The 12,949-nt window shown below is 42.2% G+C and overlaps 1 protein-coding gene across 1 annotated transcript in view; it reads left to right on the top strand.

Moving 5' to 3' along the window:
* LOC124718924 (mediator of DNA damage checkpoint protein 1-like) overlaps positions 1-11,801 on the top strand; it is a 93,531-nt gene extending 81,730 nt beyond the window's left edge. Inside the window, exon 6 of the mRNA XM_047244578.1 lies at positions 9,308-11,801. Coding sequence (XP_047100534.1) covers positions 9,308-9,657 — 350 coding nt within the window. The 3' untranslated portion in view covers positions 9,658-11,801. The remainder of the gene's footprint in view (positions 1-9,307) is intronic.
* Positions 11,802-12,949: the final 1,148 nt, after the last annotated feature.

Below are 12,949 nucleotides of genomic sequence, written 5' to 3'. Positions count from 1 at the left end.
CAACGTGCTCTAGAAGGTGTAAGTCAACTACCCTGGCCAGCAAGATCTCCGGATCTGTCCCCCATTGAGCATGTTTGGGACTGGATGAAGCGTCGTCTCACGCGGTCTGCACGTCCAGCACGAACGCTGGTCCAACTGAGGCGCCAGGTGGAAATGGCATGGCAAGCCGTTCCACAGGACTACATCCAGCATCTCTACGATCGTCTCCATGGGAGAATAGCAGCCTGCATTGCTGCGAAAGGTGGATATACACTGTACTAGTGCCGACATTGTGCATGCTCTGTTGCCTGTATATGTGCCTGTGGTTCTGTCAGTGTGATCATGTGATGTATCTGACCCTAGGAATGTGTCAATAAAGTTTCCCCTTCCTGGGACAATGAATTCACGGTGTTCTTATTTTAATTTCCAGGAGTGTATTTTAAGATTTTGAAAAAAGTATTCATTGTTTTGTATTCCGGATGACAACGGTCCAAACCTGTGTCCGGCCATCCAGATTTAGGTTTTCCGTGATTCCGCTAAATAGTTCCAGGCAAATGCCGGAATGGTTCCTTTGAAAGTGCACGGCCGATTTCGTTCCCCAGCTTTGACACAATCCGAGCTTGTGCTTCTTCTCTAATGATTTCGAAGTGGACGGAACGTCAAACTCAATCGTCCTTCTTTCCTTCCTATTGCTTTATACGAATTCTTCTACCAGATTCCATAAATGTTCTAATTTTTCAGTTAAAGTTAACCAAAAAATTTTAATCTTAGTTGTAGATGTCGCTTTCCACATGAAAGTTGTATTCAATGTTTTCTGGTTCAGTATCTTAACTTACATATCAATATCTCTTTAAATAGTATGTTATGAGTAAATATCAATTAACAAAATTAGCATTTTAACTTTTTGTTGTATCCATGAAGTGTCTCCCCTCTGGTAGTACAAGTCAGTGAACGTGCTTTGATATGTGTAAGAGTGTGCTAAAAGATTTTTTCAGGTTGTGAACCATTTTTACACACCCACACCTATGAAGAAAGTAACTTGTTTATAAAAGTCAACAATAATTAATGAATTTTGTTTTTTTTTCAATTTTTTAAGGTGGGCATAATGTAACGGGAATGGTAATGCGCTTTATGGAAAATGTGTAGGTATTGCCTGGGTTAAACTTGGTTATATGGGGTGTTTCACATTTCATGTTAAGCACCTCTAGAGGTTGTATGGCAGTCTTAGTAGCTCAAGTTTTACACAGGAACCCATATCCAGAAGAGCTTTTCCTCATTACAGAGGCTTATCTCCAATATAATAATTTACTTGTAAATTACAATACAAAGAATAAACGTTCTTAAACTATATTCTCAAGATATTCCTCCAGGTGTTTCGATCTTGTGTGTCCTCTTCCTGTGCGCCCATTCTCCTTATTGTGTGCTGTACATTTTGGAGCCAGGTGGTCATAGGTCGTCCTCTTCTTCTTCTTCTTCTCCCCTCCGGTTCCCACTCCAGTATCAATTTTGGTATTCTGGTTTTCTCCATTCGTCGTACATGCCTCTACCACTGTAATTTCTTCCTATCCATTACATCATATATTCTTTCTTTTATTTCCATTCTCCTTATTATTCCGGTGTTCCTTTTCTTTCCTGGAGATTCTTGCCTATCTTCTCCAGAAGTCCATGTCTAGAGCTTGTAATTTTTTAATGTACTTCAGGTTAATTGTCCAGGTCTTCAATCCATACAGAACCACTCTCTCTAATGTGGATTTGTATATTAATTTTTTAGTTCTGCTCATTACATTCCTGCTCCATAAGACTGAGCTAAGCATCCCAATGACCTTACGTCCGCTACTAATTCTTTTATTGATTTCTGACTCTGATTTTCCCTCGATTTCTAAAATGGATCCCAAATAACAGAAAGTTTTACCTTTTTGATTTTCTTTCCTTCAATGTATAGCTCATTTGAATCATTAGTCAAGTATTCTGTTTTTTGGCAATTAATCTTCAAACCCCAAGTTTTTTATGCTACTGCTAGTTGATTGCACATATAGTTAGCATCCTCCCCAACTTGTGCATCAGCAAACAATAAATGATGTAGATAAACTCCATCTCTTATTTCTAATCCCATACTATTACATTTACGAGACCATGTTCTAAGGCTAACATCTATATAGGTCTTAAATAATGATGATGACATGGGACAGCCCTGCAATAGACCTTTGCTTGTTCTAAATTTGTGTGAAAGTTTATTACCAACTTTCACTTGGCAAATGTTATCTTTATACATCTGTTGTATTATTTTAATCAAATGGTTCAAATGGCTCTGAGCGCTATGGGGCTTTACATCTGAGGTCATCAGTCCCCTAGAACTTAGAACTACTTCAACCTAACTAACCTAAGGACATCACACACATCCATGCCCGAGGCGGGATTCGAACCTGCGACCGTAGCGGTCGCGCGGTTCCAGACTGTAGCGCCTAGAACCGCTCGGCCACCACGGCCGGGTATTTTAATCATGTTTGCCATATATATTGCTCTCCAAAGTAATTTTCTTGGAACAGTATCATACGCTTTTTCTAGATCTATGAAAATAAACCCTATATTTTTTTATTTTTCCCTATGTTTCTCCAAAATCTGTCGTAATGTGAAAATAGTGGTGTACACATGATCTCCCAGCTGTGAAACCACATTCTGCTTCTTGAGTTCCAAAATTTTTTTCCAGTTTGTTTTTTAATTACATTCGCAAAAATTGTCGTTAATGTGTTTGTAACATAAATTCCTCGATAGTTTGATCAAATTTTGCGATTCCCTTTCTTAAATATGTTGTTAATGTAACCTAGCTTCATCTCGTTGGGTACTGAATCTCCATGTATCATTTTGTTGAAGAGCTGTGTTATCAGTTTCACAATTTTTTCACCACCACATTTCAGACACTCCAGATTGATATTGCCTGGGTCCGGTGATTTATCATTCTTTCTTGTTCTCATATATATATATATATATATATATATATATATATATATATATATATATATATATATATATATATATCAATTCCGTGATAATGTTACAGACTTTCAAGGATGATGAAGATGGATAAATGTATCCACTTGAGAGACTTGGAAACGAACGAGGAACGAGTTGAAAGATACAAGCGAAAACCGTTGTGATACCTCTGAGAGTGCGATAAATGTAACAGGACTACTGATGCTAAGGTTGCAGGGTAGACAACTTTCAGAGGAGGTAGTCTGGACCGAAACAAGGAAAAAATCTCGGGTAAATATGAGCTCTAAAGTGCGTACCTGAGAAGCTATGAGCAGTTGTTCAATAGCGGAGACGTGTTTCACCCTATTGGAGATGAACAAGTGCCAATAGCTCTTAAGGTATTCATTTTAGAGGCCTTGTTTACTGCACGTTTTATCTTGTCTTGGTCTATACTACCACTCCATAAAGTTGCAGAACCTACATTCTTAGCAACAACAGTACCAGAACATGTATTCTCCTGTCGGAGGTATCAGAAAGATTTTCGCTTGTAACTTTCAATTCGTTCGTTTCCGAACCAGGGACCATTAGGGTCTACTTCAAATTTATACATTTATCCGTCTCCATCATCCCTAAAAATCTATGACATGATCGCGGAATCACCCTGTACATACAGGGTCTCCCATTTATCTTGACCACCCTAAATAACTGTTTGTCCAGATGAAAATTACAAAATGTTTCTAGCAAATGTTCTTTTAGCCGTCAGGGGAACATCAATAAGCATGATTGCCTTCGTTGTAGCTTTGTTTTTCACAAAGATATGAACAACGGTATGACTTTTTTAAATGGCACCCTGTATTTTTTATTCGGTAACTCATTTACTCTCCTAAAGACCTATTCAACAATGTACCACAGTGTACCAGTCACTGAAACACAACGTTATTAATTACATAACACAACATTGACTTCGAGCCTGGGATCACAAACTCGTCCACTTGCTGGAGTTGTCAGAAAACAAATGAAAAACCAAGTAAAAACATAACACAAAATTGACTTTGACTCTCCTGTATCATTGCCCAGGAGTAGAACATTCAAGTGGTGACCCTGGACACCGATACACTGGTGCACTCGTTGAATGAAAGAATTATTTACTGCTTCCAAATGGTTCAAATGGCTCTGAGCGCTATGGGACTTAATATCTGTGGTCATCAGTCCACTAGAACTTAGAACTACTTAAACCTAACTAACCTAAGGACATCACACACATCCATGCCCGAGGCAGGATTCGAACCTGCGACCGTAGCAGTCGCGCGGTTCCGGACTGCGCGCCTAGAACCGCTAGACCACCGCGGCCGGCTACTGCTTCCAGTGTTGCCCGCTGAAGAGAATTACAAACAAGCACGATACATTCCTGCATGTCCTCTGGAGTTGGAATATCGCGATAGACAACTTCTTTAATGCATCCACAGAGAAAAAAGTCCAGAGGATTTAAATCAGGAGACCTAATAGGCCAAGTAACTGTTCCTCCAAGACCAATCCTTGTGGCAGGATATCTTCGGTTCAGAACACGACGTGCACGCAAGGCATTGTGTGCTGCACATCCATTGTGTTGATACCGCATAAGCATTCTGGTTCTTAGCGGCACTTCATCCAAAAGAGGAGGAAGAATTCGTCAGTAGAAGTTGGCATACGCCGTGCCCTTTAGACTACCATTGATGAAATAAGAGCCAATAATTGTAGTACCAAGCACCCCACACCAGACGTTAACTCTCCATTGACGCTGATGTTCCACCTCTCTAAGCCATCGTGGGTTGTCGCTGGACCAATAATGCATGTTCCTTGTATTTACCTGTCCTTTGTTTGAGAAGGAACATTCATCGGTAAATAGAACATTGAAGAAGAAATTCGTGTTGGCGAGGATTTGCTTCTGTGGTCACTTACAGAACTGTACACGATTCTGGAAATCATTCCCATCCAATTGTACATGGTAAGGATGGAACTGGTGACGTGTAAGAATACGATGTACACTGGTTTTAGGAATGCCAATCTCGCATTCAAGCTGTCGTGTGCCCACATGTGGATTCATATCAACGGAAGCGAGAACAGTAACTTCGGCAGCCTCGTCTGTGCGAGTGCTACGACGATTGCGTTGTCGTGGGTTGAAACTTCCCGTTTCCTGAAGCGTCGCAACAAGACGAAGAAACATCCGTCTGGAAAGTGGGTTCTTGTAGGGATATCGCCCTCTGTACGCTGCCTGCGTAGCATTTCACCTACCTTCAACAACAGCAATTAAAGAAACGTTACGTCGATGCGGTTTGTAGCAAGGACAGTCCTACTTTACACAAAAGTATTTAAAAGGACTAAACTACTGTACTAAATGTACTCTTACATAAGAAAACTGCATTGCAATTACTATTCTGCTAACTTACATTCCCCATAGATGAGTAGCATTTCTACCTTCTCTTCGTTGGTGTACATTCTACACACACAGCTCTTCAACTAACGATGGTTCACGGAATGACGGGTGTGCACTCTACTTATGTTTACATTTGTCCTCTGTCAACGTCAGCACATGGATGTGTTTCATTACCCCTAGTACCTGCACTAAGCGCTGGGAGCGTCAACGTCAATGTTGCGTTATGTAATTAATAACGTTGTGTTTCAGTGACTGGTACTTTTGAATAGGTCTTTAGGAGAGGAAATGAATTACCGAATAAAAGCTGGCCGTTGCGGCTGAGCGGTTCTAGGCGCTTCAGTCCGGAAGCGCGCTACTGCTACGGTCGCAGGTTCGAATCCTGCCTCGGGCATGGGTGTGTGTGATGTCCTTTAGGTTAGTTAGGTTTAAGTAGTTCTAAGTTCTAGGGGACTGATGACCTCAGATGTTAAGTCCCATACTGCTCAGAGCCATTTTTTGAACCGAATAAAAAATACATCATACCGCTGTCCATATCTTCGTAAAAGACAAAGCTACAATGAAGGCAATTATGCTGATTGACGTCCCCCTGACGGCTAAAGAACATTTGCCTGGAACGTTTTGTAATTTTCATCTGGACAAACAGTTACTTCGGGTGGTCAAGAGAAATGGGACACCCTGTATAGATACATTTACAAGCGCCGTCGTTAGATGACATTTCCACACACAAGTTGCTGTGTAAAACATAGTTACTAGGCTAAGTCCCTCATACAACCTCTAGAAGTGTGTAGCATGAATTGTGAAACACCCTGTATAATTCCGTTTCACAGCATATAAATGAGAACTTATTCACAAAGTGTCTGGCACAAGTAAAAGAAACATGTCTGATATACATTCAATAACTGTGATATAAAATGATCACAAAAAAACAGTCATTACACGTTTAGGCACCATTATATAAGACATGTAATACATGTTTTTGGTGTTCTTTTATGGCACAGTTACTATATGTGTGTCTGACGTGTTTGTTTTATTTCCGCCAGACACTAATGGATATTAACATTCTTCGATAAGTACAGCCTACAGGAAAACGTAATTAATTTACAGGGTGTTACAAAAAGGTACGGCCAAACTTTCAGGAAACATTCCTCACACACAAATAAAGAAAAAATGTTATGTGGACATGTGTCCGGAAACGCTTAATTTCCATGTTAGAGCTCATTTTAGTTTCGTCAGTATGTACTGTACCTCCTCGATTCACCGCCATGATTTCATACGGGATACTCTACCTGTGCTGCTAGAACATGTGCCATTACAAGTACGACACAACATGTGGTTCATGAACGATGGAGCTCCTGCACATTTCAGTCGAAGTGTTCGTACGATTCTCAACAACAGATTCGGTGACCGACGGATTGGTAGAGGCGGACCAATTCCATGGCCTCCACGCTCTCATGACCTCAACCCCCTTGACTTTCATTTATGGGGACATTTGAAAGCTCTTGTCTACGCAATCCCGGTACCAAATGTAGAGACTCTTTGTGCTCGTATTGTGGACGGCTGTGATACAATACGCCATTCTCCAGGGCTGCATCTGCGCATCGGGGATTCCATGCGACGGAGGGTGGATGCATGTATCCTCGCTACCGGAGGACATTTTCAACATTTCCTGTAACAAAGTGTTTGAAGTCACGCTGGTACGTTCTGTTGCTGTGTGTTTCCATTCCATGATTAATGTGATTTGAAGAGAAGTAATAAAATGAGCTCTAACGTGGAAAGTAAGCGTTTCCGGACACATGTCCACATAACATATTTTCTTTCTTTGTGTGAGAGGAATGTTTCCTGAAAGTTTGGCCGTACCTTTTTGTAACATCCTGTATTTCGACGGTAACTTTGTTTACCGAAGTCTGCCCATGCTTAACATAGTGGTACTTGGAAATGGCCAAAGACCGAAATCGTGACTGTAAAATGTAATAACGATCTACACTAATTGCGGGACTTCCATTTAAAAAGTATATGATTGTGGCCCCAGGCCCTGAGCTACGGAAAAGTTTTCAAATATTACATTTCCTTTGCTTTACTTTTGTCAATATTCACTAAACAACCTATTTTTAAGACACTATCCATTCCCTTAAATTTATCTTCCAAGTTTATAGTTGTCTGTAAGAGAATTACAGTATCATCAGCAAAGATCAAAGCTTCTTTTATTTTTTCTCGCTGACATTCAATTCCCGTCTCATGTGTCTCCCTCGTTTCCTGTCAGTAAATTATTCGAGCCACCACATTAGCAGGAAAACAGTAAGCTGCAGCCCACTACAAAGAAAGATGAACCTGTTGAAATGTCGAGATTCTACTGAAATTTAAGATGACAGTCACACTGAGAATATTTTATTCGAAAATAGTTTTCATTCCACAAACAGGTGAACGGAGCATCACATGCACCACATACAAGGGTCACTCCAAAAGAAGTGCACACTATTTTTTTTAATCCATCTTTTATTCTACATGTTTGAAAGTTTTACAGTGTGTAGATAGATCCTTTAGTAACAATATTTTCATTTCTCCACATAATCTCCATCCCTCTCAACTGCCTTACCTCATCTTGGAACCAGCGCCTGTATACCCGCATGGTAAAATTCTGGACCAACCTGTTGGAGCCACTGTTTGGCAGCGCACACAAGGGAGTCATCATCTTCAAACCTTGTTCCACAAAGAGAGTCTTTCAGCTTCCCAAAGAGATGATAGTCACACGGAGCCAGGTCAGGACTGTAAGGCGGGTGTTTCAGTGTTTCCCATCCGAGTTTTATGATCGCTTCCGTGGTTTTTCGACTGACGTGACCGTGCATTGTCGTGGAACAGCAAAACATCCTGCTTTTGCCGATGTGGTCGAACATGACTCAGTCGAGGTTGAAGTTTCTTCAGTGTCGTCACATATGCATGAGAATTTATGATGGTTGCACTTGGCATGATGTCCACAAGCAAGAGTCTTTCAAAATCGAAAAACACCGTAGCCATAACTTTTCCAGCAGAAGGTGTGGTTTTGAATTCTTTTTTCTTGGGTGAATTTGCATGGTGCCACTCCATTGATTGCCTCTTCGTCTCCGGTGAAAAATGGAGGAGCCATGTTTCATCACCTGTCACAATTATTCCAAGAAATTCATCTCCACCATTTTTCGTGCTGTCCTAAAAGTTCGCTGCATACCGTTTTTCTTGTTTCTTTGTGAGCCACTGTCAACATCCTGGGAACCTACCTGGCACAAACCTTTTTTAACGCCAACACTTCCAGTATTCTGCAAACTCTTCCTTCCCCTGTCCCAACGTAGCGTGACAATTCGTTCACTGTGATGCGTCTGTCAGCAGTCACCAATTCGTTAACTCTCTGCACATTGTCTGGAGTGTGTGCAGTACGAGGCCTGCCGCTGCGAGGACAATCCTCAATATTGACGTGCCCGCTTTCATCACGTAACCTGCTTGCCCACCGACTAACTGTACTACGATCGACAGCAACATCTCCGTACACCTTTTTCAACCTCTTGTAGATGTTTCCCACTGTCTCGTTTTCACAGCACAGGAATTCCATGACAACACGTTGCTTCTGACGAACGTCAAGCGTAGCAGCCATCTTGAAGACGTGCTGTGACGGCGCCACTCACGGGAACAGGTCGAATAAGTTTGAAAACAAGCGGGAAGGATGTATCTACACACTGTAAAATTTTCACGCATGCAGAATGAAAACTGTATTTTTACAAAAATAGTGTGCATTTCTTTTGGAATGACCCTCGTACTTCCACGTTAATAACTGTTAACAACATTCCCACCAGTCATAAAATGCATTCATTTCACCATCTATCAATCCCTGCAGGATTCACATCAGGAGTACGTAAACTTATTAATGTTAATGTTCAGTGTCTCCTCAGGGGTGCCACCTCATTCTCGGGCGTTGTGCAGGTGAGGGCGGCGTGCGCGGCATCCCGCACCAGCAGGCAGTGTTGGCAGCCCTGCGCAGTGTCGAGAGCGACGGCAGCCGACCCGTCTCCCCCTACGAGGAGCTGGCGGCCAGCGGGGGCATCAGCAGCCCCGATCCGGACCCATACCCAGACGCTGACTCAGATCCAGATCCAGATTCAGAGCCAATGCCGGAGTTGGATTGCCGGCGGGGCTGCAGCTCTCCGGAGCCGCAGGCGTACCTATCCGAGTACCCGTACCTGCCCAAGACGCCGACCCGTCAGTTCCGACCGAGGCCAGCCCTGCTGCAGCCCACGCTGATACCACGCAGGGAGCTGCTCAAGACAGAGTGACTCTCCACCAGCACGGGACTCCTCAACGTGGGACAGTCGTTCACTAGGGGAACTCCTCAACATGGAACAGCCACCCAATGGGGACCCCTCAACATAGGACAGCCACTAGGGGAACTCCTCAACATAGAGCTGTCCTCCACTGGGAGACCTCTCAACATGGGACAATTATTCACTAGAGGATCTCCTGCACATGGGACAACTGCCCACTAGAGGATCAACAAGAGACAGTTATCCACTAGAGGACCTCCCCAACATAGAGCAGTCCTTCAGTGGGAAACTCCTGAACATGGGAGAACCATCCACTAGGGGACCTTCTCAACATAGACCAGTCCTCCACTGGGGAACCCCTCAACATGGGACAACTATCCACTAGGGATCTCCTCCACATGGGACAACTATCCACTAGAGGATCTCATCAACTTGTAACAGGCCTCCACTGGGGTACCCCTCAACATGGGACAACTATCCACTAAAGGTTCTCCTTAACATGGTACAACTATCCCTTAGAGTACCTCTTAAACATAGAGCTGCCTTCCACTGGGGAGCTCCTCAAAATGTGACAGACATCCACTAGGGGATCTCCTCAACATAGAACAATGCTCCACTCAGAAACTCCTCAACATGGGACAGCCACCCACTAGGATATCTCCTCAACATAGAGCAGTCCTTCACTGTGGAACTCCTCAACATGGGACAGCCATCCACTAGAGGATCTCTTCAACATAGAGCAGTTCTCCACTGGGGAACCCCTCAACATGGGTCAACTATCCACTAATGGTTCTCCTCATCATGGTACAACTATCCCTTAGAGGACCTCTTCAACATAGAGCTGTGTTCCACTGGGGAAGTCCTCAACATGTGACAGCCATCCACTAGGGGATCTCCTCAACACAGAAAAATCCTCCACTGAGGAACTCCTCAACATGGGACAGCCTTCCACTAGGAGAACTCCTCAACTCTGGATAGTGTTCCAACAGGAATCTGCTTGAGGCAGAGAGATTGTCCACTAGAGAGCTTTAGAAGTCTGAGTTACTATCCACTGAGGAACTCTTCAACACTGGACTTCCTTCCTCTAGAGAAATTCCTCAACATAGAACAGCCCTCTCCTGTGGATCTCCTCCAAATGGGACGATTATCCACTGGGAAACTGCTTGAGGCAGTATGATTGACCACTGGGCAGCAGTGCAAGGTGGAGTAGCTGACCAATGGAAAAATGCTTGAGGTGGAGTTTCTGTTCAACAGCGATTTTTTTTTCAAGACAAGGGAAAGCTATCCTAGCAAACTCAGCACATAGTTAGTCATCACTGGGCAACTTTTCGAAATGTCGGTACACCAATAATGGAGCAGACAAGCCATAGTACATACCATATTCATATTATACAGAAAACAGCCAAAGACATACTAGCTTGGAATTAGAAAACCGAAAACCGACCAAGATGGAGCGGCAGTTTGTTAAGAATCTGGAAATGATGAAGTGATTGCAAAAGATAGGATAATTGTCCAACAGGGAACTGCTCAAGACAAAGTGACTGCCCAAAAAAGAACTGTTGAAAATGGAGTGATTCTCTGAGGGATAACTCCCCAACACACAGTGACTATTCAAAATAGTGTAACTTTCCATTAGTGAGTGGCTAGAGACTCAACTGTTATTGAATGAACTTCTCAAGGTGGAATGATTGTGTATTAGTGAACTTCTCAAGGTCGGACGATTGTCCAACAGAGAACTGTTGAAGACAGTGTGGGTGTGCAAAATGGAACTGCTTGATACTCAGTGACTTCCCGGAAGTGCTCAAAGTGGACTGTTAAGGCATGTAGAACTCCTTAAGATAGAGTGATAGTCCGTTAGACCACCGCTCAAGACATAGTGACTGTGAAATTGAGATCTGCGAGAACTGTTGACTGAAGAAATGCTCAAGGTGGAGTGATTTCCTGGCAGAGAACTCGCAAATGCTCCAGATGAACTGATACTCCAATAGCGAACTGCTCAAGAAAGAGAAACTTGGCAGTACAGCAGGGTTGACGAAGAAGAATGATCTCGTATGGTATAGCATCAGCTTGTTGTTGTATATAAGGACAACCAGAAGCCTACATGTAACTGTTTGAAGCTTTTTTTAAATAAACTTGGATACTACCATTGTTCTCAATTTAGCAAACTTGTTTATAACCGTTGTTCCCAATGTTACACAAATCTATAGTTCGTTTTTGGTGGATTATGTTTGTCATTAGCACAAAAACAGATCTACTTTTATTTAACAGAAATAGCTTAAAATAACGATATTTGTTGAAATAGACAATTTTTTATATGTGTGAGAAAGAAAAACAAGAGATTTTTAAGATGCCCACACATTTGCCAACCCACTATTGCAAAAATGTTCATTAAGCGAATGGAGAGTTGAAATGCAGTGATATGACAGAAATTTTCTGGCGGAAGCAGACTGCTGCACCTAGTCTAACGACTTTCCTTCTTTTTGCAAAGAGAATGGGTTGTATGGTCTTTGTTCAACTCAAACCATGATAGACTTCCATTTTGCTCCTATCAGAAACAAAGTCAGCTGTCTTCATTACATGACCTAAACGCCAAATCTGGTGCTTATACCAGTTTATATGCACTTCGCTTTCTTGATTTCTCAACCTGTAGTTGATCAATATTGATTTACTGTCTTCACTTGTCCCTTTCTCTGAAACGTCTTTTCATCTTCGTGACAGTTATTAATCATATAGTTCGTGCTGTCTGTTCAGCCTTCCTCGCACATCTTACAGGAATTTTTCTTTTTATTGTGAAAGGCCAGTGACGCTCTGTCCCTTGATACTCCTCCAGAGGTCCCATTTCCTTAATTCTCACTGACGACTTCTACACGCGTCGTTCAATCTCTCCATGAAATACGAATATGATTCTCTAAACCACAGATTTTACCTACAACTTCTTGCTGTTGAAGCTAATATTAGTCACCGGTCAGTTTAGATGAAATGTTGACGCATCTGTGAGGAACTTCAAAAACGTAACGGCGCTATTGATTTTCGTTATCGTAATGTTAGACTCATTGACACTTTAGAAACGATTAGTTTATTTAACTTTATTACACGGTTGAATTTTACATGTCTGTAATCAAAAATATCTGTTTAACCTTGGTGTGTGTGGCAAACTAATACCCTTATTTTCTTTTCAATGGAATTTTTTTTTTTTCATTTCCTGTGCAATCATTTCGATCGTGTACAAGTTTCATGAAATCTGAAGTTCAATGTCTCCGTTCGTCTGATTTAGTCTGAAATGGTACAGCCGACTTCCATTCGT

The sequence above is a fragment of the Schistocerca piceifrons genome, chromosome 10, assembly GCF_021461385.2.
Source record: "Schistocerca piceifrons isolate TAMUIC-IGC-003096 chromosome 10, iqSchPice1.1, whole genome shotgun sequence".
NCBI lineage: Eukaryota > Metazoa > Arthropoda > Insecta > Orthoptera > Acrididae > Schistocerca > Schistocerca piceifrons.
Note: the sequence above shows the minus strand (reverse complement) of the source record. Positions and strands in the feature narration are given on the sequence as shown.